The sequence below is a fragment of the Podarcis raffonei genome, chromosome 2 (genome assembly GCF_027172205.1).
Source record: "Podarcis raffonei isolate rPodRaf1 chromosome 2, rPodRaf1.pri, whole genome shotgun sequence".
Lineage (NCBI taxonomy): Eukaryota > Metazoa > Chordata > Lepidosauria > Squamata > Lacertidae > Podarcis > Podarcis raffonei.
This window is the reverse complement of record NC_070603.1, coordinates 39649701-39676412: the sequence shown is the minus strand read 5'-3', so window position 1 is coordinate 39676412 and position 26712 is coordinate 39649701. Positions and strand designations below refer to the sequence as shown.

At 41.4% G+C, this 26712-nt stretch overlaps 1 protein-coding gene across 2 annotated transcripts in view; it reads left to right on the top strand.

Moving 5' to 3' along the window:
- B3GNTL1 (UDP-GlcNAc:betaGal beta-1,3-N-acetylglucosaminyltransferase like 1) overlaps positions 1-26712 on the top strand; it is a 166582-nt gene that overhangs the window by 102066 nt on the left and 37804 nt on the right. For both annotated transcript variants that reach the window (XM_053376128.1, XM_053376127.1), the window contains exon 7: positions 13022-13117. In XM_053376128.1, coding sequence (XP_053232103.1) covers positions 13022-13117 — 96 coding nt within the window. The remainder of the gene's footprint in view (positions 1-13021; positions 13118-26712) is intronic.

The following is a 26712-nucleotide window of genomic DNA, read 5'->3' as shown; positions in this document are numbered from 1 at the left end:
ACCACAGTAAACAGGTGTGTTTTCAGTATCTGACAAAAACTACATAATGAAAAAGCCAGGCACATCTCTCTGGGAACAAAGAGGACCTCTTCTTATCATCTTAATGCCCAAGAGCATCTATAAGGAATGAGGTTGCCTTTCAGATATTTGGGCTCTAAGTCATTTAGGGCTCTAAACATTAATGTGAGTGAGCACCTTGAATTGGGCTCGGAAATGAGCTGGCAACCAACACTATGTAGGATTAGATTCTTTGTAGGTTCCTGGCAGTGCCTAAGGGTTTCTGGTGAGTTTTGCAACAGGTGAAGAAGAATGCGAAGTTTGTAGGACAGGCACAGGTCCAAAATCAATAAAGCCGCCCTCAAGTAGAAAAAAAGTCAGGGGTGGGGGAGGGGTATTCTAAGGCTGGCCCTAGAATAAATTGCACCTGAACAAGGAGCATGTTTGGCTCCCTACCTACTTCCACTTAGTTTTGCAGCTTTGCCAAATTGTGTGGCTTGTGCAGGTTTGCGAAAACCTAGTGGTGTAATAGGCCTTACTGCTCCCAGGCTTTCCCAGAAATGACAATGAAAAGCGCCCAGAACCACTTTTCAGCAATTTCCTACTTTGCTGCCAGTGCTTTCCTGTTCTGTTTTGGACAGTATGTTTGTATTTTTTCCCCTCTTCATCCGGAACTTGCTGGAACTCAGTCCTGGCACCTCTCAGGTGGGCTCCATTGCCATTCTAAGAGAACAACAGCCTCGAGGCGTTCATAGTGAGTTCCAGCTCCTCTTTTTCTAGAAAAAATAGCACTGTGCTTCTCCCTCTTTTTTGAGATGCTTCTCTTTTGTGGACATGTTACAGAATAACTATAGTTACAGAATAACTATAACCTGACTGCTTATAGTATTAATATATCCCAAAACCCATTTTAGGGCAGTATCTTTATTAAGCCAGCCAAAATTACTCAGGCTAGTGTGCAAGCTTCCAAATTCCCCAGAACTCTTCATCAAGCTAGATAGTAAAAATGAAAAAGGGGTGGGGTGGGAGATTGTTGGGCAAGTTAGCTGTTCCTGAATTTTCAAACAGAATAAGTATTATATGATTATACTCCATTGGTAATAGAGTGCCATTGATCCCTATATAAAGCTGGCTTATTTGGAGACAGACCACTCACCAAACTACTTTCTGCTCACATAAGTAGCAGGTTTCCCAGCCTTGATACCCAAGTTCATTTAAATATATATAAACACACCTGGAGATCTGAATTGGGATTGAACCTGGGATCTTCTGCATTCAAACTGCCATTGCACCTAATCCCAAAAATCTAAGTAAGTGATTACGACACTTACAACAACCCTTGAAGGTAGGTTTTATAGTCTGAGGGATAAAAGGGTTGTCAGGTCATCCAGTGAATTCATGACGTGGAACGTGGAATCATAGCTCATGCTCTAATAATAATAATAATAATAATAATAATAATAATTTATTATTTGTACCCCTCCCATCTGGCTGGGTTTCCCCAGCCACTCTGGGCGGCTTCCAACAAAGATGAAAAATACACTAAAATACACTAAAATGTCACATATTAAAAACTGAACAGGGCTGCCTTCAGATGTCTTCTGAATGTCAGGTAGTTGTTTATCGCTTTGACTTCTGATGGGAGGGCGTTCCACAGGGCGGGCGCCACTACCGAGAAGGCCCTCTGCCTGGTTCCCTGTAACTTGGCCTCTCGCAGTGAGGGAACCGCCAGAAGGCCCTCGGAGCTGGACCTCAGTGTCCGGGCAGCACCATGTTGTTCGCACCTGATTCTTAAGTTGCTTCTTTTACTCCTACAGTACCATGTTATGGTGTGCTATTTTGTTTTCTACTCTGTAAAGACTTGTTCTCCTCTTCCTAGTATTAAATGCTGCTTAGTCCTCAATGCATCCTGCCAGCATATGCCACGTTGACTTAATTGGGATTTACTGAATATTTATTTTTTAAAAAAAATATTAAGCATTTCTATATCATTTTTCAAGTGGTATCTAAATGGTGTAAATAAACCTCCCAAAGCGTACAATATATGAAAAGCAATGTGGCATCAGTAAATATCAATACAATAAACAGGAGAAGATAGAGGCCTATTCTTTGTGAAGTAGGTGATCTGCTTGAGGAGTCTTGGCTGCTCGAGGAGTATGCTTTGCTCTTTAGCACTGCCTGGGGAAAAAATCAAGGTAAAAGGGAAAGCCACGTGGTTTGGTCAAATTGAATTTGACATAGGCCAGTGGAGGCTCATTGTATGTAACTCTTGTTAAATAGAGTCCCTTTCAACTATACAATTCTGTGACTCTAGGGTGTCATATGTTGAAATCTGTTCATCCAAGGATTCCACTAAATTCTTTATAATTTGATTAAAAGTAGAAACGGCACTTGTAACAATAGAGCACAAAGCATCACAAGCAAAATATTAAGATCTAGTTTCATATGAGTGTTTCCTTTTTTAAAAAAAAATTAAAGAATGAATTAGCCCAGTGAAACAAAAAGCAGGTGCACTTTAGTGGCTGAGTTGCTAGCTTTACTGGATGGGGAAATTCCTGCTTATAAATTCTCTTGAAACTTTGACTCTGGAAACTTTCCAAGCAGTGTAGGGGAACTTGTTAAGACGTGAAAGGTACCAGCATGCTTTTCAGAAGGTTGCAAGTGGCACGTCCCCTTTGCTCCTAGTGCCAAGCTCTTTGAATCATGCACCTTATTACTGTATTTTAGATAAATGAGTGAGTCTTACCGCTTTAGAATTGGGCTAGTGAATTGGCGTCATCATGAATGTTCTTTATTAGGATACAGCTAGACCTGATGGCAGCATGACCCACATACATAAAGTGTGGGTGGGGTGTTTTTGTTTTGGCAATTTAAAGTCCAACATGGGCAAGAGAAGAGTGCTGCCACCTGTCTGTAGTCATCCCCCAACGCCTTCTATTTGAAAGCAGTTTTTCTCCTAATAAGTGACACACAACACCATAGCTGTCAACTTACAGATTTGAAAATAAGGGACCAGCAGCCTCGAAAATAAGGGATCAGCAGCCAAAATAAGGGATTTTAGTCACCCAGCAGCCAAACGAGCGGCAACCCAACAAAGGGGATGCAGCAAGGAAAACCACCGTCACCTCTCCGCTGGGAAGCGCTGAGCAAAGGCGAGTCCCCAGGCAACGCGGCCGATTTGATCGGCACAAGGCATGCAAGCTCCACCCCCCAGTCATTCTTAGACTCCTCACTGGGTGAGCAACGCAGCCAAGCAACACAGTTGGAGCCTCCCTCCTCCCTGGCTGGCAGGGAGGGAGGGAGAGGAGCTGCTTCCTTTGAAACCCAGGAAATTTAAGGGACATCATCAATAAGGGACAGCAGCGGGACATGGCCCTGGGATAAGGGACTTTCCCACCAAATAAGGGGCGCTTGACAGCTATGCACAACACCAAAGGAAAAAACTGCTTGTAAACAGTGATCGGTGAGGAGTACAGCTCATCTACTCATGTAGTTCTTTGAATACCTCTGCCACTTTACGGGGATTCAGCAAAAGACCTAATTTTGCACACGGAAAACTGCAGTGCTGGCCTGTCTAGTTTGGCCCTTAAAAGGTGAAGCATAGATCACTTATAGCCACAATCTGTAGACAACCATTTTTTGTTTGTGTTACTACTAATTACTTCCCCCCCACCCAATAATACTGCAAGATAGTTTACGGAATGGAAACATCTACCTCAGTAAATGTTCACATTGGAGAGATACGGCTGCAAATGTTTGAGTGCATAGAAATGTGGGAAAGGAACATTTTCTTTTTTATGTTTAATTTCTTATTTAGAGTTAGAAAAATATTTAGGAGAGGCAAGAGCAAGTGAAATACTAATGAGAAAAAATATATATTCTAAATATATTGCCTTTATGTGTATTTAGTGCTCCATTAATTCCCCCCCATGTAGTCTTGTTATTTTGTTTAAACTTTTACTGTGAAAGTTGCTCCTGCAAAAAAATGCTTTTGTTCCTTTGTTAACATGGTCAGAAATATTGCAACAGCTTGAAAATGGGAACACCTCTAATAAACCCCACTCCATCTTCCCTGGTCACTCCTGCTCACAGAGCTGTACAGCTCCTGTGTCCATCACTAGGCAGTGTTTGCAGAACTTGGCAATGGGCGATATAAGTGGGGAGATCTCCAGAATTGCTAAAGAAAAGCTGATGCGAATGAAAGTGATGGGGGAGTGCTCATCTTCCAATTTAAGTGCACAATCCAGGGATTCTGTATGCAGGCCAGTACAATGTGTCATTCTAAACAGGATTAGCATGAAGCCAGTAGACCATGGGTAGGCAAACTAAGGCCTGGGGGCCAGATCTGGCCCAATCGCCTTCTAAATCCGCCCCGTGGACGGTCCGGGAATCAGCGTGTTTTTACATGAGTAGAATGTGTCCTTTGATTTAAAATGCACCTCTGAGTTATTTGTGGGGCTTGCCTGGTGTTTTTACATGAGTAGAATGTGTGCTTTTATTTAAAATGCATCTCTGGGTTATTTGTGGGGCATAGGAATTCGTTCATCCCCTCCAAAAAAATATAGTCAGGCCCCCCCACAAGGTCTGAGGGACAGTGGACTGGCCCCCTGCTGAAGAAGTTTGCTGACCCCTGCAGTAGACCAAGTGAAGAGGCACCATCGAGAAATGACAGAAGAACCTTTGTTACATGATCATTTCTGCGTAGCAGTAGGGCTGATACGCCCTGCACCGTGCCACTGAATAAAGACACCCACACACTGCTTTCAAAGCCTCGAGTCAGTTTATCTACTGAGTTGAGGATGCTCTGAAACATAGTCAGTTGGTGTTTTTCCTCTGTAACCCTAGGAAATCAACTTTCTGTGGCTGACCAAGTCACAGTTTGCTAAAAATATGACTTAAGCTTCCTTGAGGCAAGGCAGAAAATGAAGAATAAACTTATTATCCTACTGAAGAAGCCAGATCTACTCCTACGGATTAATTCACAAAGTGTTTCATAATGCAGTTTTACCAGTTTGTCTTGCTGACTGCAGAACTTGGCATAGTTTACGTGTGTACGAGTGTCTTATCCACTTCTCATGATCACTGCACAGAACTTGAGAGTTCCCATTGCTCTAGGGTTTGGCAGTAGCTGCAGATGAGTAAATGCGTAGAAGTTTGAGATGCTAGGGGAAGTGTTATTCCCAGCTATTTAAAGAAGAAAAGACTGCTTTAATGTTCTTTGTTTTGTTTTATTAAAAAAAAAAAGCTGTGAAGAAGAGTGAACCTATTCCAAGTGTTTTCTCTCCCCCTGTTTCCTTTGTGTGTGTGTGAATGATGAGAGGTAAGTATGAGATTGAAAATCTCAAGCCTCCTTGATTTTCTCTCTGTGCACAAAATTGAATGTTTCTGATCTTTCAGGGCTGGATCTTGTAGATAGCCAGAACATAACTTCAGAAATCAGGAAAATAAGAATTTGTTTATTGCATATTTAATGCAGGGCTGGCCAGAATGCAGGATGCAGACCTGGGCAGGATGCAGGGGCATGGCTGAGGCACTCAGCCTGTGGGTGTCTACACGCGTGCCAATGTGTGGGTGTGGGTGTGTGGCAAACTGGGTCGTTGGCTGGATCTAGACCCGTCAAAGAAGTGTGTCAGTGAAACGCATTGCAAACTGTGTGTGAGAAATCAAGTAAGCAGAAACAGAACTCCACAGCGGCCTCTGGTATCACAGTGTTAGAATGCATAAACAACTCATATAAAGTGTTCTTGCTTTGGCAATGTAGCTGAGTCTTGGGACTCACCAAGATGACACTGTCTCTTCCAAGGTTGTATCTTCACATTGCGGCGCCAGTCCAAATAATGTGTCAGCAGAGCTGTGGCCTGGCCAGGATGCAGGACTCTGCATGGTGTACAAACCCATTAAAAGTGCAATAACAGGGCCTTCAAACTTTGTTGTATCCACATCACCTCGTTCTACCACCTTCTGTGCACTGGGAGAGGAAGGCCTGAAGGGAGGCTTCCCGTGCAATTTAGAACCCTTTGTGCTTAGGGCTCTGAGGTTCCAAATTCCAAATAAGAAACAGCCTGTTTTTTAGAGCAGTGAAAAAAATATCATTATCATGTAATGAATGTCAGAACAGTTGGAATATTCTTAGTGTTCTGTGGAGGAGGCAATAATAGAGAATGGGGGCTGATAGTGGTGCCCCTAGGAATGTTCCACTCTCAGCAATACTCTAGTTTCATTGTAGAGAATAATGTTGGGGCATGCAGATCTTGAAATGGGACTTTCTGAGTCATGGGCCTAATCCAGGACTGTATGAAAATTGGTCTCGGGTATCTAGTTAGGTAGAGAAAGGAAAAGGCCTGTGGACCATTAGCTAATGTGACTGGCAGTCAGAGTGAGGCCTCCAGATTGACTAAGGGTAGATGTTATACAGTGGTACCTCTGGTTACGTACTTAATTCGTTCCGGAGGTCCATTCTTAACCTGAAATCGTTCTTTAACTGAGGTACCACTTTAGCTAATGGGGCCTCCTGCTGCCACCAGGCTGCCGGTATGCGATTTCTGTTCTCATCCTGAGGTAAAGTTCTTAACCTGAGGTACTACTTCTGGGTTAGTAGAGTCTGTAACCCGAAGTGTTTGTAACCTGAGGTGTTTGAAACCCGAGGTACCACTGTACTAGGAGTCTGGCCTTCCATTGCTTAATGGAGCAAACCCTCTTAGATGTCTGCACTTAGAGTTCCGGTAAAGGGTAAAGTAAAGGACTCCTGGACAGTTAAGTCCAGTCAAAGGTGACTATGGGGTGCGGTGCTCATCTCTCTTTTAAGGTCGAGGGAGTTGGTGTTTTTCCACAGACAGCTTTCTGGGTTGTGGCCAGCATGACTAAACTGCTACTGCCACGTGGAGGACTATAACAAGTGCCAGAGCTCATGGAAACGCCGCAGCAGCGGTATCTATTTTATCTACTTTCACTGGTATGCTTTCAAACTTCTAGGCTGACAGAAGCTGGGACAGAGCAATGGGAGCTCACCGCTTCACTCAAGGTCAAGACATAGCTTAGACTCTCAGCTTCAGAAGACCCTGGAGCTGCAGGTGTGGCTATTGTCGTGACAGAATGGCAGCCAGCCTGCACTCTTGCCCTTCAGAAATTTGCTCACTATTTACAGGACTGCACACATTGATTGCATACAAGTGCCCCAAAGCAGAAGTGTCCACAGCTCTGAAATTTGACATCTGCATGGGTTATACTGCTTGAAAGGTGCTAATTACTCTATGAAAAAACCCAAGTCTCTAAAGTTCCCCTCAAAATAAAGTTAACCTGATTTCCCAAATTGAGAACTAAACAGGCTGTTTAAAAATAGCCCACAGCACAGCCCACATGAGACTGCACTGCATTCAGACTGCAAGGAGTGCAGGAATCACATTTTAAATTCCCACCCCCCAACACACATAAAACTCCCTTGACAAGAAAAGTTAGCATATGAAAGAAAAGGGATCTGACCTAGATTTTCTCTCTCTAACCATGCTGATTTCTCTGAACAGGGCATTCAGACACGTGTTTCCTCACTAGGGATAGAGGAAGAATCCATTTTAAGTGGATTTATCCACAGAATCTGACAGCTGTAACATGATTAAGCTTTGCTGTCACTGGATTGACGCTTATATTGAGCATTGTTTTACATCCAAGCTGCTCATACATTGCTGGGTATTTGAAAACTGACCAATATATCTAAATTTGTATGCAAAAGTATATCTAATATACATAAGTCTAAAGTCAAGCCCTATGCTCACCTATACTTCTACAGTGTGCGTACATTGTTCTGTCTGTCTGTCTATCTGTCTGTCTATCTATCTACCCACCCTACCCCATACACCCCAGAATATATGTGTATATATTGAATAATTCATGTAGTATGTTGCAATTGTTCATATTTTTAGTGGATCAATGAGGGTGCCGGGACTCATTTCTCATTGAAATTAAGGAGTGAGACAGGAAATGGATAAGCTTAGCATTGAGATTTAAAGAAAGCTCCCTATACTTCACTTTGATATGGGGTACTGTCCAGGATCCATCTGTGCTATGAAATAGTACAGTCTGTATTACATAGGGTGTTTTGTTCAAAGTGGGGTTTGTCTCTGTGAATGTTTTCAGAAATGATCTCTGTTCCAGTGATCAAGTCATTGTTCATAACACTTGGACCCTTTTGGTGTCATTTAGTCTTGGTTAATTTTTTTATAGATTTCATTTATTTCAGTTGAGTCTGTGTACTGCATCAGTGTGCATAGGATTGTGGCAAATGTTTTTACATATGTACAGTATTTGTAATCAGCTTGCTTATTAACGTGGGATGCTTATTTTAATGTATAAATTTGACTATGCTTTTTAAAAAAAACTTACTGAGTATCTTCATGTAAAGAAACATCATTTTTTTCCTAGTCATAGTGTGGGCTGAACATAATAAATGTGATTTATGCAAACTCTTGCCAAGAATGGTTCCATTGATCTACCCTGACATGCATGATTCAGTGTGCCTGACTGATAAAACTGCTCCCTCTTCTGTTCAGTCACAGTTATTTCTATGACTCTAATTATTATTCAGAGTGAAATATTTAAATGTTTATGCTACAGAAACAGTTATAGAACTGTATTTCAACAGATTTTGAATGGGACCCCAGATGAGTTGTCTGTGGTTTGATCAGAATGTGGTACTAGAATTTTGTGAGTTCCATTTTAAAAATAAAACATAAAAATATGACCTGCAGCTTCTTCTTACACTCTATTTTATGCCCACATTTCATTTGAGTAACTTACACTGTCAGTCTGTTTCCAGAATCCCTGTCTATGTCTGAACTCACTTTTCATCCAGTTTTGTCTTGTTGATTCTTTGCGTATGTTTCTGTATTCAAGTCTGTGACAGTTGGGCAGATGTTGAGGATCATCATTCAGCCCAGTGTTGACAGAATTATTTCAGGCCACTGTAAAAGAGCATATTGTATTATAGGTCAGATGTATGCATTTATGTTCAACATGGTGAGTATTCTGCTACCCTCTGGAGAACATTGTGACCCCCAGGGTTCCCTCGTGACCTTGGAGAGGAAGTAGGGATCATTACCACAGGGTACCTCAGATACATCAGAACAACTTGAGGGACAATCCCCACCCCATTATGATTCCCTCTCTCCATGGTTGGGAGGATAACTAAGATTTGTTGGGTGCTTCCATTCCAGCGTTAACATGAAAAATGCCATTCATCCTCTCCAGCACTGAGCTTTTATGCTGTTTCCAAGTAGTATGATTCCAAGAATGTTCCCACAAGCTTCTTGGGAGATGAGAACTTGGAGCTCAGGAGAAGAACCTGACTTTGTGCTGTGCTTTGTAAGTGTAGTACAGTGGTACATCGGGTTACATACGCTTCAGGTTACAGACTCTGCTAACCCAGAAATAGTACCTCGGGTTAAGAACTTTGCTTTAGATGAGAACAGAAATTGTGCTCCGGTGACGCGGCGGCAGCAGGAGGCCCCATTAGCTAAAGTGGTGCTTCAGCATAAGAATATTTTCAGGTTAAGAACGAACCTCCAGAACGAATTAAGTACGTAACCAGAAGTACCACTGTACATGATGAGAGCCAGACTCTACCGTATGGGGGAGAGAGTGTGTCTCAGCAGTAAAAAATTCCTGGAAGGTCATAACACTCCTAACCTTCAGGGCTCCCCAGATTTGTGGCTGCCGGTTGGGGAAGTGTGCAATCACATTAAGTTATGTACTTTATGGTGGGTGTCTTGGCATTTGGGTACCATGGATGTCTTTTGCTTTCTGGAATAATTGGAAAATCAACCTCAGAGCTGGTGCCTCTTGGGTGATTCATTCATTCATAGTTGTTCTGCTAATTAGGTTGTATTTCTTGATTGAAACTCATATCTGAAGATCCACTCTCCTTTTCCCTTCATATTGTTTCATGTACTGCAAGGAATCTCTGTTGAAGTTTCCATGGATCATTGTTTGTGAAGAAACAAATATATATATATATATCCTTGATTTGTCTAATCATAGATTACTGTTCATTTTTCACAGCTAATCTGTTTTCATATTTAAGGTTGCTGAAGTAGTATTTTGCTCCAGTAGGCTTAGGGATTGTTATCCTTTCCCTTATGTATTAGTGAATGCGGTCTAGTAAAGTATCACGTCACCTGTAGTTATGTTGTTATTTTAATTTAGTAGTCATCTCCCTGGTGATTAACTACAAACGGATGAGCATCCCTTACTGTGCCTAAGCTGTCTTTCTTTGTGAGATGATTATATCATCTCAAGACACACCTGTGTGGCCTCAAATATATATGTATTGCTAATTGTCCTGAGGCAGTTGACTATCACAAGGCCTTCTTTTCTACAGTGGGTCTTTCAGGATTAATACAATTGCTGCCTTTTTCATTCTGGGATCTGAACAGTCTATGTTGGGATTTGTATTGATTCCGCTAAGAATGATTAGTGAGCACAGACTGTATTAAACCATAAAACCAGAGAGCTGTGGCTGCTCAGTCTCAAGAAAGAAACACACTGAAAGTATGAGATTGTTAGGGCTAAATGGTTTAACAGATTATGACCCTAAATTGTTAAAATTGCCTCACAATTAGACTATTTTCTTCTCGGGAAGCTTTGTCCTGCCAGTTTGCAGTATCTCAGCTGCAAGAAACAGAGTATGTTGAAGACCTTCATGGCAGCCAGTAGGGTTTCCATGAATAGCATTTCAGCAAAAATCAGGAAGTGCAGAGCAGTCGTGCATTTTTCTACAAATCCAGAAGGCCATTGATTTATATATGCTGTGCACTGTGCAGTATCTAGCGTCTAGCACAGATGACTTCGGGATAAGCCCAGCTTCCATCATCATCATCATCATTATTATTATTATTATTATTATTATTATTATTAAATAAATCTTGGGTGTGTGGGAGGAACTCAGCACTGCACTATGTCAGTTGTTCAATCAGTAAAAGAATTTCAGCCAGAGGTGCCGAGTTGCACCGAACATGCAGCCTATCATGTGTGTGTGATGTCACGCAATGTGCATTGGGAGGAGGCTGCCACAAATCTATAGATACTTATCTCATTTATTATTGGTTACTACTTTTTATTGCCGTTTTGTTTTTCTGGCTACAGCTCATGGTTAGTGTGGAAAGAGCTTAACCATACATCCCAGTACAGTCAACATGCTTAGCCAAACCTTGGCTTAGCTCAACTCAGGGACCAGGGGAGAGCAAAACAACTGTGAGCTCCTTTCCTGGAGCCCACACACTCACACAGTCTGGTCCTGGTAAGCCATAGTTTGCTCTACTATGTTGTGTGAGTCAGGCCAATGTGTCTTTTACTAGGATCCTTGGTTTGAACATAAACAGTAAGCTGGGATTCTGTAGAAGCGCAGCTGAACTTTGTCACAGTCCTTTTCCCAGCCATATGGAAAAAGGAGAAGGGAGCCTATGAACTGCTCATTTAGGCTTGCCCATAGAGTGCTTAACCATAGTTTATCCTCAGAGGTTATGTGTTTCATATCACTTGAAAAATAAGGATGCTAGTGTAGATTTAGGAAGCTGGTGTTAATGTTAGCCTTTAGAAGTTTTAATACTAGCGGTACTATCAATAAATTGTTTGGCCATGGAGGAAAAAGCATTTTCAATGAATAGAAAGCAGTCCTTTTGTTTTATATGTCTTTGTCTGCTTAACCAGCTCATAGAATATCTTTGTTTAATACTTAAGGCAGAGTGCATCATGGTTCTTTAACTTCTTGTCAACAAGATTAGTCTATAAACTTACTAGACATTTGGTCTTGTATTAATGGAATGAACAGGTTTACCTTACATAATCCGGATATTCTGGTTTATTTCAACACTAGGTTTGAAACATATTTGTTTAAAGCAGAAAAGGGCGATTATAAACCTTCCTGGTTTTGTTGGTATTACTCAGTGAAGCTGTCAACATTAAAAAATATACAAATTATGGGCTACATTCATTATATTTCCAAGACACTAGTTTCATTCAGATATCTTTTTTCCAGGTACCAAAAGGTTATCTGTGTTCATATGTGTGTACATGCTCAAATATTTTCTGTTTGGTTTGCATGCAAGTCAGTACTTTCCATTGGCTGTTAATTTTGGCATGTTCTTTGCAAATAGTAAAGCACCAAGGTGTGCTTGATTCACAAGAACTCCATTTCTGACCCCAAATCTTCAAGGTTTATAGAGATATCGCTACACACCACCGAGGAGCAAATAGAAGATGTTTGCTTGAGCCTCAATCCTGCACTCAGGTAGCAAGCAGTCTTAGCAAACCCCATGGTCAGGTTGATATTTGAGGGCTTCATCATAAATGCTGCACACAGAAACAAGAATATACGTAGAGAATGCAAATCAATCTCTGGACAGAATATAGCATTTATTGTGTAAACTGTGTTGTGGAGTGTGTGTGTGTTTTCTACACACACGACTTGAGACACAGCGACTTAGAAGGGTAGACTAGATAAAATGCTTGGAGACTCTTGAGTTTTGTTCTGCTTTGCTTTGTTTTTAGTTGAAACAAGTCACGAGTGTAGGAGTCAGGCCAGAGGAGTGGATGTCCCCCACGTGTGGGGAGTGGATGTCGTAATTTCCTAATTTAAATTCCCTCCCTGCATCCCCCTCCAAAGGTACTGCTTACCTAATAGGGGATACGGATTTTTTGGGGAGGGGAGGGGGGGCAAGAAAAGAACAGAGAAAAGTTTACATTATTGTATTCCTCAGCCTGTTCCACTAATCTTACTCCTCCTCCACCATCCATTGCTGCTTTGAGCTAAGAAAAACGAAGCACGGGAGATATTGTATCCCAGCATCTCTTATAATTTGTCCGTGTACACTGCTCATAACAGGGAAAAAGTTTATGCCACACTTGCTACAGTATGCATGCTATTAGATTAATGTCAATGAAGGAAATTGTTGTGCACATAGTTTGTAAAACATGCTTGTTAAGAATGGGACTCTTTATAGTAATAGTGTGTGCTTTTATGCTGCTCCCTTTTCAGGTTTTTACTTCCCATGGACCAACTGTAATTATGCCAACTTGGTTCTGTTCCCGAGAATGGTTTTGTCACGTGGGCAGATTTGATGAAGCGGGAAAGGTAAGCACTGTGAAAACGAGCAAAACCTTAAGTGTGGTTTAATGTTACCTGTGCTGAACTCTCAAGTACAGCTGGCATCCCACTTCAAATAGAGAGTTCAGGTTGTACCTGATAAAGATGCCCTCTTGACTCCCATACAATAATTAGAACACAAATGAAAAATGCATGAGCAGATAAAAACTAAGGGGCAGATCTGTTTCCATGAATTTATTTCCATAGTGTTAAAAACGATAACATTGCCATTAGCAACATTGCCACTGGGAGTGTGTCCAAAGGTGCTGGTACTAGTATGGAACCATTTATTGGCTATGTTCACATGTAACGCTGCACCAAAGCAAGGCTTAAAGCAAAAGTGCTGGCTTCCATGGAGCCTCCTCCCCATTTCCTTTAGCTCAGTGCGGTATGGGATTGTGTTTAAGCTTTCTGCTCCTTAACCTTGATGTGCAGCTGAGGTTTCTTCTTGGCTACAGATCATGGTCAAGGTGCTATATGAAGAAGTACCAGATTGAAGTGCCAATGAGGAATGTGGTTCTAGGACAGGATTTCCCAAGCCTGGGTCTCCAGCTGTTTTTGGACTGCAACTTCCACCATCCCTAGCTAGCAGGACCAGTGCTCAGAGATGACAAGAACTGTAGTCCAAAAACAGCTGGAGACTCAAGTTTGGGAAACCCTAAAGAGAGGCCAAATGACATTTGGTCCCAGCCACGCTGATGGAGTGGACCTCTCTTGTCTCCTCTTTCACTCTGATGCAACCAAATGGGACGCTCTTGGCTGAAGATGGTTCTAGAAAATGAAAAGCAAATATCTCATATTCTCCTGAAATGTAAAGAGGTGGGATATAACCTGACCATGTTTGTACAAAGATAGACTTATTGCCTGAACAAGTGGTGCAAGCTTTATGTTCATAGGGGAAACTAAGTACACACATGACACTGAGGGACAATGCTTCTTCCTTAGAAGCCACTTTCCTCTCTAGGGCAGAGGAAGACTGCATAGTGTTCTCCCACCAACTACACCCCTAATATTAGGGGGATGCCTCACCACAGGAGAGAAAATGCCACAGAAATGAGGGAAGAGAAACACCCCCAATTTACCAGATGCTCTGTTAAGAAATCATCTCCTTTCCTTCTTTTAGTATCTAGCAGAGTAACTTGCAGGTGTCACGTTGCTGCCAATAAGTATAGAAACAGACTGAAACGTCTACATTCCAGTATTGCCATGCACCAAAAAGTCTCCATAGCAGCAACCTGCTTTTCTCATTTGTGACTAAATCTGTACACCTGCTCTTCAAATGTTAAAATGAAAGGCATACACCAGAGACATGAAATAAAGATCTTATTACGTAATACACTTAGCATGCATGATCAAAAGCTTTTTGCAGATCCCTTTGATAGCGTTTCCTCCATCTACATTTATTTTAAAGCTGTAGTGGGTCCTTCTGCAGCTAACGTGTGATTCCCAAGTTTCAGAACGGTGTTAATTTATTGAGGGAGACGGGAGTTACTGCAGTAGTCTTGTGACATCTTAAGAACAAACAGATTTATTGTGAAATAAGCTTTGTGGATGATGAAGCAGACTCTACTCTACAAATGTTTACACTACAATAAACCTGTTCGTTCCTTATACAGTCCCAAGATTTCAGGTTGCAAGGTAAGGCTCCACTATGTCTTTAAATAGGTCAGTAAGGAGGACTGTTTTGTAGAATTGATAGGAGTCCTTTCCTAATTTACGGGAGTTGAGTTTTGTGTGATGGCCTTGATTGAGAAAACACAACTTTTACTGCTCAATAAGTGTAGTTCAATAAGTGTAGCTTTTTTGTGCTTTTGAACCATTTCCATTCTGAATTGTTTACCTTTCTGGCCCTCCCTCCTTCTAGTCAGCCTCCGCTGGAGCCTGAGTAATTCAATCACTCCTGATGCAAAGAATTCCTGTGCTCCTCAGAGGAGGATGTTGATTTCCCCACAAGTCATTGCTGTAACCTTCTTTTCATTTCAAAGGCATGCCCAGATCAATAACCCATGCAGGAACATGAATGGTGGGGATGGTATCCTTTTTCTTACTCTTACGTGCTAAAGCAGAAAAGAAAAGTTGAGTATTCATAAGAGTGAAAGATGCCGCTCTTACGAATTCAGAAAGAGTGCTTAGCAGAGGTGTGTGAAACATCGATCTTTGCTTGAGACTTTAATACATTTTATCCCTGGTTTTCTAGACTTCCCCATGGTCTATAGTTATCTGCCAGAAGTTCTGCCTCTGGCTTATGCGATATCTTCCCTCATTATTTCCAGACTTAATGTTAGGCATGTCAGTTTTCAAAAATCTTCAGGAGAGAGTAATTTTTAATGAATCCCAAGAACAATAGTATATTGGAAGCTGGTAGTGTTTCAACTGCAGCCTGTGAATTAAGTGGCTTTGTCCTTAATTTTGTTTCTCTCCTTGCAAGTAACCAGGAAATAAATCTACAGAGCTAAGCTGCAATATGTAATTCGGTGAGGATTATTAGAATAGTTTCACTTCTCTTTTGTTAGTCAAAGTGGGAGAGTGTTGTTGTTGTTATTTATTATTTAAGCCATAAAATGGGAGGGAAATATTTGGTTCAGCTTTGCCTTTTTTTAAAAAAAGAAGAAGAAGCTGAATTAAAGTATTGTAAGGTTGTCAAATGATTTGTCAAGGGGCTCTAGGGAAAAATCAAGACAAAACGCAGACTCTGATATTCTTGGCACTATGGGTAAAACTGAACAGAGATCTGTACTTGAGATGTGTCCAAGAAAGAAAGTGCTGGAGCCAAATAAATTAGGCTTATGAACTGCTTTAAAACAAGCCCTTTTAGCGACATGTCTTGATAACATGTTACTAAGCATGCTGAGGTAGTCACTGAATTTCCACCGCTTTCCATGTTTAATTAGAGTATTGTTTGCCAGTGCTGTTCACATATTTCAGGTTGGGAGACTAATCCTTTAACTTTATTTCCCAAACAATGCAGCAATTATAACTTCATCACAGATTTCCTGTTTTAGGATCAGGTCAAAATGATTTAAAGGCCTATCGGGACAGGACAATGGGGTTCAGTCACACAGCTAGCAAGAGGCTTAGCAGGATTTGTATAATTCTGGGGGGAGCGGTTTTTAAAACAGTCTAAGCATGAAATTAATGTGCTGGGTGAGCATGTCTCTGCTGAGATTTAAAGCACCTATGAAACTAAAATTTTGCTACAGGCCCAACACAGGCATGCATACAAATACGCAAAAATAAGCAACAGTGAAGTGACGGCTGTACCCTCCTGCAATTGGTTTACAGGTACAATTGGTTTACAGGTTAGAGGACATGCATAGGAGACAGTCACTGATCAAGCCTCTGACCCATCCACTTGACTTTTGTATGCTTTGCTTCAGCTTAAGCCAATTGTTTTTCTGAGGTCAGATATGTCCTCTCCCAGATACACCTTGACCTTTGTATCTCTATATTCAGTCTGTGTGCTGTTATCATTTCCTCAGACTTAACTTGGACTGTCTGAAGCACATTTGATCCTTTCCACAAGTCAATCTTAGACTAGATTCTTTAATTCTAATGCTTCCTTCCAAGTTGGTAGCATTGGACCGAGTTTCAATCAGTTCAGTGGGGCATTTAGGATTTCAGCATTAGTCTATTGAGATGAATTTTTGTATTATATATCTTTTGAAGGATTTTTGGTATGAATCAAGTTCATGTGATGTTACTATTTGCTGGGCCACACATTATTCCTCTCCTGATAAGTCTTGCCCACAAGCATTCAAGAGGCCATGGGTTGTAGTCAACTAGCTTTTTGCCTCAGACAAATTAGATCCATAAATTTCATTGGGTCTATGTGGGTGTATCCAGGCACATGTGCTTGCATCTGGTGATACTGCACTTTCACTATTGGGATGCATGGCCCGTGGGTCTGATGCTTAGCTGCTGAACCATTGCATATGTAAGAAATACGCTGGCCAAGTGTGGATGCGCAGGCTGAAGCTGCTTCCTCTTGGAACAAAGAGAAAGTTAGGTTCTGCATCTAGACCTGGCCAACATCATTTCTCCCCTGGCTACCTATTAAATGCCAATCTTTATTGGGTTAAAAATGTTTAGGCATCAGTACCAGATTTCTGAGCACTTGGAATATTTCTAGCTCTGTCTTCTGCAGTCCTTTTTTTACTGCACTCATCTACTTTGTTCCACTGTTTACATCCACCAGACATGGTCGATGAAGAATTGCACAATATTCTTAGTTGTGGAACTTGATGAAAATAATTGCATCGTATGTGTGTGTGGGGGGGAGAACCTTAAGTACTCGGTACAGTATGTAGTGTAATGGAATCTACAAATAGGCATGTGACCTTGGGTAGCAAGCTGCTAGATAATTAGAACCAGGTGCCTAACTTGACTTAGCTTGGAGCGTGACATGAGGAACAGAAGCAGGTTTAAATTTTGCAGTTGACACAAAGCAACACCACAGAGTTGAGCACAGGGGAAGCATAAATCTAGCTAGATGGTAGGTTGAAGGAATTCTGGTTTTCTCCTTCTGGCAGTTATGTCTTCTTTCACCCTCCCACAGCGCAGTTTTGTTACTGCCCACCGTGTTACTTAATACACCTATTAATACAAATTATAGAAACCTGAATACAATATCTTTCATGTAAGGGCTGAAGCTCAGAGGTAGAGCGACTGCTTTGCACACAGAATGTCCCAATCCCCAATCTCCAAGTAGGCCTGGGAGAGACCCCCATCTGAAATCTTGCAAAAGCTACTGCCGGTCGGTGTAGACATTACTGAGATAGATGGACTTAATGCATTGTACTCATTAACCATTATTTGCATCTATTAAAAGTTGTGTGGTTTTTTTACTAGGGGCTCTGCTCCTGCTTGCTCCACTCAACCAACCCCATCTACCGCCATGCCAACTCCCATCTCTTTATCCCTTACCCCAAGTCCCACAGCTCCTTCCAAACCCGCAGTCAGAAGCAAGCCAGCAGTAAATCATACTGCGCAAGTTGGAGCGAACTCTTTATTAGCAAAAACACGATCTGCGCAGGAGTGTCAGGCCTAATGAGCACAGCAACTCATCTCCAGTAGGTCTTGCCCCCATGAAGCCGTTGCTGAGACTGAAGGTCCCTGCCTCCCCACAGCTGCCTAAGTCCCCTCCGCTCCAGGCCCCCCCCCCAAGCAAAGGGAGGCAGCAACTGCCCATTGCCAATTTCTCCTCCCCCCTTTTCATGCTTCTTCTGGTTCTTGGAGACAAGGGAGAAGAGGAGCTTGTCTCAGCAGGAGGGGGAGACACCTGTGCCTCTTCACCAGCCTGATTCATTTTCGCCTTTTAGCCTCCCTTCTTCCCTGCTTCAGCTTTTGCCTTTGATTCTGGACTTCTTTCTGCCACAGACTCCCAGCTCACTAAGCCTCGTTACCCCTTCAGCTTCCTCCTCTTCCCCGTTTTCTCCCTCGTCTCCCTGTGACCACTCATCATTTTCCCACCACTGGTAAAACCAGATCTTTAATATTTCTAAACAATATAATTAACTGTGCCTCTGGCAATTCATACCCTCTTATAAGTTTAATCTCATTTATTGCAACTTTCCAAAATACCACAATTTTAGGGCATGACCAAAAATACAAATATATCAGCACGCAATGCTCCACACCTCCAAAATGTATTAGCTGCGCTGTTATATATGTTATATATATATATATATTTTTATAATATTTTTATTAAACAATTTTTATATTCATACAAACAAAACATACATAAACAAACAACAGACAATAACAGAACAAAAAACAAGTACCATTTCATATCCTAATTTCTTAAACCTTTCTTCTTCGACTTCCTCGTGCCTCCCGTTTCTGTATTCCAGATTCTAATCAATTATTCAGCGAATCTTCCCTTATTTTACTATAAATTTAAGCTAATCATCCTTATTCTCTTTGTCTTAACCATTACTAATAGTAACCATTTATTTTAGTCCAACATCATTCTAACTGTCATTAATTTTGTAATATTTCTTTAAATAGTCCTTAAACTTTTTCCATTCTTCTTCCGCCGCTTCCTTTCCCTGGTTTCGGATTCTGCTCGTCATTTCTGCCAAGCCCATGTAGTCCATCACCTTCATCTGCCATTCTTCCAGTGTGGGTAGATCCTGTGTCTTCCAGTACTTTGCAATGAGTATTCTAGCTGCTGTTGTAGCATACATAAAAAAAGTTGTATCTGTCTTTAACACCCCGTGGCCGACAATGCCCAAGAGAAAGGCCTCTGGTTTCTTAGAGAAGGTATATTTAAATACCTTTTTCAGTTCATTATAAATCATTTCCCAGAATGCCTTAGTCTTCGGGCACGTCCACCAGAGGTGAAAGAATGTACCTTCCTTTTCCTTACATTTCCAACATTTATTGTCAGGCAAATGGTAGATCTTTGCAAGCTTGACTGGGGTTATGTACCACCTATAAATCATTTTCATTATATTTTCTCTTAAGGCATTACATGCCGTGAATTTCATCCCGGTGGTCCACAACTTTTCCCAATCAGCAAACATAATGTTATGACCAATGTCCTGAGCCCATTTAATCATACTTGATTTAACCGTTTCATCTTGTGTATTCCATTTCAGCAGCAGGTTATACATTTTTGACAAATTCTTAGTACTGGATTCTAACAGTTCAGTCTCTAATTTTGATTTTTCCACCTGGAAGCCTATTTTACTGTCCAATTTAAACACTTCATTTATTTGATGATAATGTAACCAGTCTCTCACCTTCCCTTTTAATTTTTCAAAACTCTGCAATCTCAATTTGTCCCCTTCCTTTTCCAGAATTTCCCAATATCTTGGCCATTTCGACTCCATATTTAACTTTTTGACTGCCTTAGCTTCCATTGGCGACAGCCACCTTGGAGTCTTATTTTCCAGCAAATCCTTATATCTAACCCAGACATTTAATAGTGCTTTCCTGACAATATGGTTTTTGAAACTTTTATGCGCTTTAACCTTGTCATACCACAGATATGCATGCCACCCAAAAATATTGTTAAATCCTTCCAAATCCAAAATGTCTGTGTTTTCAAGAAGCAGCCATTCTTTTAGCCAGCAGAAAGCTGCCGCTTCATAGTACAATTTAAAGTCTGGCAGGGCAAACCCCCCTCTTTCCTTTGAATCCGTTAATATCTTAAATTTTATTCTGGGCTTCTTGCCCTGCCAGACAAATTTAGATATATCTTTCTGCCACTTCTTGAAACAGTCCATTTTATCCATTATTTGTAATGCTTGAAACAAAAACAACATTCTTGGCAATACATTCATTTTTATAACTGCAATTCGACCTAACAAGGAAAGCTTCAGGTTTGACCAAATCTCCAGATCTTTTTTCACTTCTGTCCAAGTTTTTTCATAATTGTCTTTAAATAAATTCACATTCTTAGCTGTCATATTCACACCCAGATATTTCACTTTTTTAACCACAGTCAACCCCGTCTCATTCTGAAACCTTTCTTTTTCAATCTGTGTTAAATTTTTCTCCAATACCTTAGTCTTTAACTTATTCAGTTTAAATCCTGCCAATTGGCCAAACTCTTGAATTATCTCCAAAACTCTTTTCGTACTAGCTTCTGGCTCCTGTAAAGTAAGTACTAGATCATCTGCAAATGCTCTCAATTTATATTGTTTAGCTCCGACCTGAACCCCTTTCACCAACTGGTCCTTCCTAATCATATTAAGCAAAACCTCCAGGACCGAGATAAAAAGTAATGGGGAGATAGGGCACCCCTGACGTGTCCCTTTTTCAATCTTGAACTCTTCTGTTACCACATTATTTACAATTAATTTTGCTTTCTGTTCAGAGTATATTGCACCTATACCATTTTCAAACCCTTGGCCTACCCCCATCCCCCGGAGGTTCTTCAACATAAAACTCCAAGATATATTGTCAAAGGCTTTCTCGGCGTCCACAAATATCAAAACAGCCTTAGTGTTTATATTCACTTCCAGCTTCTCCAAAATGTCAATTATATTCCTTACATTGTCCGACAAATGCCTTTTCGGGAGAAAGCCCGCTTGGTCCCCATGAATCTCCTCCATCAAAACTCTTTTCAGTCTCTTTGCTAAAACATCAGCAAAGATTTTGTAATCCACATTTAGTAAGGAGATGGGTCGGTAGTTCTTAAGTTGGGTCTTTTCAGTCTCTGTCTTTGGTATAAGTGTAATGTAAGCCTCTCTCCACGTATCGGGTGCCTTTCTCCCCTCCATGATCTCGTTGCAGACTTCCTTCAAAGGTTGTATAAGCCCTTCCTTCAAAGCTTTGTAATATTTGGAAGTCAGTCCATCCGGTCCAGGTGATTTGCCCAACGTCATGTTTTGAATGGCATCTTCTATTTCCTGTGCTGATATCTCCTGGTTCAAAATTGTCTTACTTTCCTGCGAAATCTTTTTCAGCCCATTTTTCTCGAGGAATTGTTGTATGTCTTTTTCTTTCTGTGGCCCTTGTGTATACAATTGTCTAAAGTAGCTCTGAAAACAATTCCTAATTTCCACTGGGTTGCATATGTTCTTTCCCTCCACTTCTAAATTTATTACCGTGTTGAGTTTTTGTCTCTTCTTTATTTGCCAAGCCAGTAGCTTGCCACATTTATCTGCAGATTCAAAAGTCTTTTGTCTCATTTGTTTGATTTTCCATTCTATTTCTTGATTCATCAGTTCCATATATTGTGTTTGGTACAGTTTAATTTCTCTTAAAATCACTTGCGATTTTGGCTTCAATCTTAGTTTCCTTTCCCCTTCCTTTATCTTTTCCAAAATTTTCTCTTTCCTCTCGTTTTGCTTTCTTTTCTTTAATGTATTTTGTTGTATCAAAAACCCTCTCATTACGGCTTTACTTGCGTCCCATACTATTCTTTTTTCTACTTTAGACCTTAAATTGATTTCGAAGTAATCTTTCAGAGTTTTTTGGGCCTTTTTACAGATCTCCTCGTCTCTAAATAAGGTGTCATTCATTCTCCATCTGAAGGAACCAGTTGTTGTTTGCTTCATCACCATCTTTACTGCGTTATGGTCGGAGAGAGTTTTTGGGCAGATTTCCACTTTCTTTATGTTCGACGCCATACTGCTAGTCACCCAGATTTGGTCAATCCGAGTCCATGTCATTTTGGCTTCAGAAAAGAAGGTTCCCTCTCTCTCTAATGGGTGTTTTGTTCTCCAGATATCTATCAAATCCATATTGTCAGTCATTTCAAAAAAGGTTTTTGGTAGTCTTCCATCTTTTGTAACTACCTGTCTTTGTGCTTTATCCATATTTGTTGAAACTACTCCATTCATGTCTCCCATCATGATTAGTTTATAATCCATATAGTCCATTAAAGTCTCATGCAACTTCTTAAAAAATTCTGCTTTCCCTTCATTTGGTGCATATATTCCCACTATCAAAAGTTTTTCTCCTTGGAATTGAATTTCAATTGCCAAATATCTTCCTTGGTCATCTTTAAAGATTTGTTTCGGTTGCAGATTTTCCTTTGCGTAGATCACCACTCCTCTCTTTTTTACTCTGTCTGAAGATGTAAATTCTTGTCCCAATCTCTTATTTATTAGTAATTTTCTATGTGCTCTTGTCACGTGAGTCTCTTGTAGACAAATCAAGTCCAATTGGTCTTTCTTTAGAGCATGAAATATATTTTTCCTTTTTCGGGGATTGTTTAGACCGTTACAATTCCAGGTTAGAAGTTGCAAAGCCATGATGGGGTTATTTAATTCCTCCTACAGCTCCCAGTTGTTGTTCGTCTTTTGTCGGTGGTTCTGTGTCCGTATCTAGTGATCCCTTGCTTGAAGGGTGTCCTTCTCCTGGATAGGTCTCTTTCTGTAGGTCTTCTTCGTGTTCTCCCAGGAACTTGTCTTTATCACTCACTGTTTTTATTCTTCTTTTCTTCCCCTTGTATTTAAAAGACAGGCCTTGGGGAAACTCCCACCTGAATAGTATGTAGTTCCTTTTCAGTAGTGTCACCAAATCTTTGTAAGGACCTCTTGCATCCAAAATACTTTTGGGAATGTCTTTAAAGATCTCAATATGGAAATCTTCAATTCGAAGGGTTGTTTGGTAGTGCAGGTTCAATATTTTATCTCTCTCTTCCTTGGATCTTAGAGTTATCAGGCAATCTCTGGGTCTATTCTTCCTCTGCCTTATTCCCAACCTAAATGCACTCTCTATCTTGAACTCTTCTTCTTTCAGGTCCTGCTTCCAAAAGTCAGAAAACTCTTTTGTCAGATAGTCCACCAAGTTATCTCCTTCCTTTTCCGGCACAAGTCTGATCCTTAAGTTCTTCTCCTTGCGTTGCATATCCTGCATAGAAAGTGCCAGTTCATACTCATCCAGTTTCCTGTACACCGGTGGAAATTTTTCCTCAACAGCAGTAGCAATTTCCTTAGCTTCCTCAGCTATCTTTCGTGTTGTGGATGAATCTTCCAGTAATTTCCCAATTGCTTCTGCATTGGAGTTCACTTTGTTCCCGAGGTCAGTTATACTTTTAGTATTTAAGTCAATTTTCCCAGAGATTTCTTCAATTTTCTTATTTGTTTCAGCGCCTTGCTTCTTTAATTCCTCTAAAGAATCATTTATTTTCCCCAATGCCTTTGCAAACGCTTCTTCAGAAGACATTGTTTTCACTTTTGCCTTTGTGACAGCTGCAGTTCCCGAGGCCCCTGATACAGAGGCCCTTCTTTGCATAGAAAGATCAGCTTTGTATTGTCTACCAGATCTCAAAGTTGTTTCTTGTGAATCTTCTTTCTGTTTACCATCTGCCATAACAAAGTCTTTCACTCAAGGTCATTCCCACACTCTTAAGCTGTCAAAAGAAAGAAGTTCTCAGGTTTTAAATTCCACTTGTTGCTGAAACTGTCCAAATCCTCTAGAGGGCGTAAAGTCAGTTCTTAGACTTCAAGTTGTTCCCACACTTTCCAAAAGACAAAAGCCCTCCAAGTCCCTTTCTTTGTAAAAGATCCAGATCAATAGTATCCTGCAGATAACTTACTATGTAGCAAAATAAGATGTTTCAAGTTGAGAGTAACCAAAGTCAATATTACAGTTACTTTCTAACCTTTTTGTAGCGACCGTCCTTAGCCGGTTCCTTTCCTCCGGCAGTCCGACCCCCAGGTAGAGGAGCAGCGGTAAACAGTTCGATTCCTTTTGAAACAGGCAGGAAATCCCCTTTAAAGTCTTCTTCCCCCCCCCCTGCCTTCTGGGGAGGGAGTTCTTTACTTGGTGTTGGGTTTCTTAGCTCGTAAACTCTCCTGTCAAAAGTTACAGCTTAAATGCCTTTCGCTTTAATCTTGCTGCAGAACGGAAAGCAGACTTCCTTTTTGATGCTTATCCGTCTCGGTGCCCAATTTCTTTAATTTTAGTGTCCAATTTTAATGCAAACTCAATCCTACTCACGGAAAGTTGCTCTTTTTTAATCCGAATTCTCCGGAAGAAGTCAGCGCTCTCCGCTAATGGCGACGCGGCTTCGCTTCGCAGGCTGGGTGAAAGCGACTCTCAGCACCGCTCCACACACCCTCCGCTGATCCGTAGCCTTTAAAAAGGCTATTTCACAACGTCGGGGGGGGGGCAAAGGTGCCCGCCGAGTCTCCGGTTCACAGGCTACGCGCCTGTGACTTTTGAGGGTCCTTGCTCCGCCGTGAGCTACGGGACCCGAACCCGCGAAGCAGATCTCTCCCGGAGCTCCGGGAGAAATCCGCCATTAAGCGCTGGCGCTAACCCGGAAGTCTATATATATATGTTATATATACGTAGTTAATGGGACTGAAACTGCCTTGGTCGCGCTGGTTGATGATCTCCGGTGGGCTAGGGACAAAGGTGAGAGCTGTTTCCTACTTCTGCTGGATCTCTCAGCGGCTTTTGATACCATCAACCATAACAGTCTTCTGGACCGTCTAGAGGGGTTGGGAGCTGGGGGCACTGTTAGACAGTGGTTCTGCTCCTTCTTCCTGGGCCGTGTTCAGAAAGTGGGGGGGGATGAGTGTTCAGACCCCTGGGCTCTCACTTGTGGGGTGCCTCAGGGTTTTGTCCTCTCGCCCATGCTTTTCAACATCTACATACAGCCGCTGGGAGACATCATTAGGGGGTTTGGGCTGGGTGTTTATCAATATGCGGATGATACCCAGCTTTACCTCTCTTTCAAATCAGAACTAGTGAAGGTGGTGAATGTCCTGTATGAGTGTCTGGAGGCAGTTGGAGGATGGATGGTGGCTAACAGATTGAGGTTGAATCCTGACAAGACAGAAGTAATGTTTTTGGGGGACAGAAGGCAGGAAGGTGTGGAGGGCTCCCTAATCCTGAATGTGGTGACTGTGCCCCTGAAGGACCAGGTGCGCTGCCTGGGAGTCATTTTGGACTCGCAGCTGTCCATGGAGGCACAGGTCAATTCTGTGTTCAGGGCGGCTGTTTACCAGCTCCACCTACTACGCAGGCTGAGACCCTACGTGCCTGCAGACTGTCTCACCAGAGTGGTGCGTACTCTGGTTATCTCTCACTTGGACTAACGCAATGTGCTCTATGTGGAGCTACCTTTGAAGGTGACACGGAAACTACAACTAATCCAGTACTTCTGGATGTCCTGATGCATCTTTGTTAAGATTGAAATTGATAATATGCAATTGTGAATTTTTTGTTGCTGTTTGAGACTACTTATTTTGTTGACTACCGCTCAGGTGCCCTCTTTTGATTCCCAGGGCATGGTGGGTTTCAGTGTGCTGAAAGCAGCGCCTTTTTAGACATTTTTTTGCCACTCCTGCCAACCTAGAACAATCTCGTCATCCGATGAGTCTGAGTGCCAAACTCACTTCCATACTTATTCAGGAATACTTTCTCTTAATTCATTGTCCCAGTTGTGTTGATATGTATACTTTTTAATGTGTCCATAGTCATAATACTATAGATTTTACTCCGTAATTGTTGTTTCCATTATTCTATCATTAGGCTTTCAAATTAGAAAAAGTAATTTTAGAAACCCAAAGTCTGGGTCCATGGCACTCCTAGATGTATGATTCAGCCTTAAATTATAGGGTAATTGCTGCGGGCACACTGACTTTTTAGAAAAGAAGCGTCTCTGCATGTATTTGGCATTAATTGGAGGCCAAGAGCAGCCAGCTGATGTTTGGAAGAAGGAGAAATGCCTGAATCAGATTAAGAAGGCTTCATTAGAATGTTGTCTCAAAAAATGAGAAGGAAGGTAATTAGATCTAGACGTTTGGTGGGCACGACGACTGCCATCCATCCCACCCCAGTTGGGAACTGTAGTGTTCGCTTCATATAAGTACTGAATTCCAAGTTCTTATTTGCAGTGCCTCTGAAGAGGAACTGTAATTTCAAAATGCATTGGACCAATAAACCCTGCAGTGGGGGGAGAAATCAGCATTTCTCAAATTCAGTACCGAAGGTTCATTTAATACACATTTCTCTTAATAATCTGAAGCCAAAGGAAAATCAAGCAAAGTAACACAATGTTCTAATTATTTTAGCAATTTCATTTTGTACAGGCATTAAATGATGTGTAATAAAAAGCTAACATGCTCCTCAAATAAATATTTAGCCACCTAGCATGTGGATAGGCATGTGGC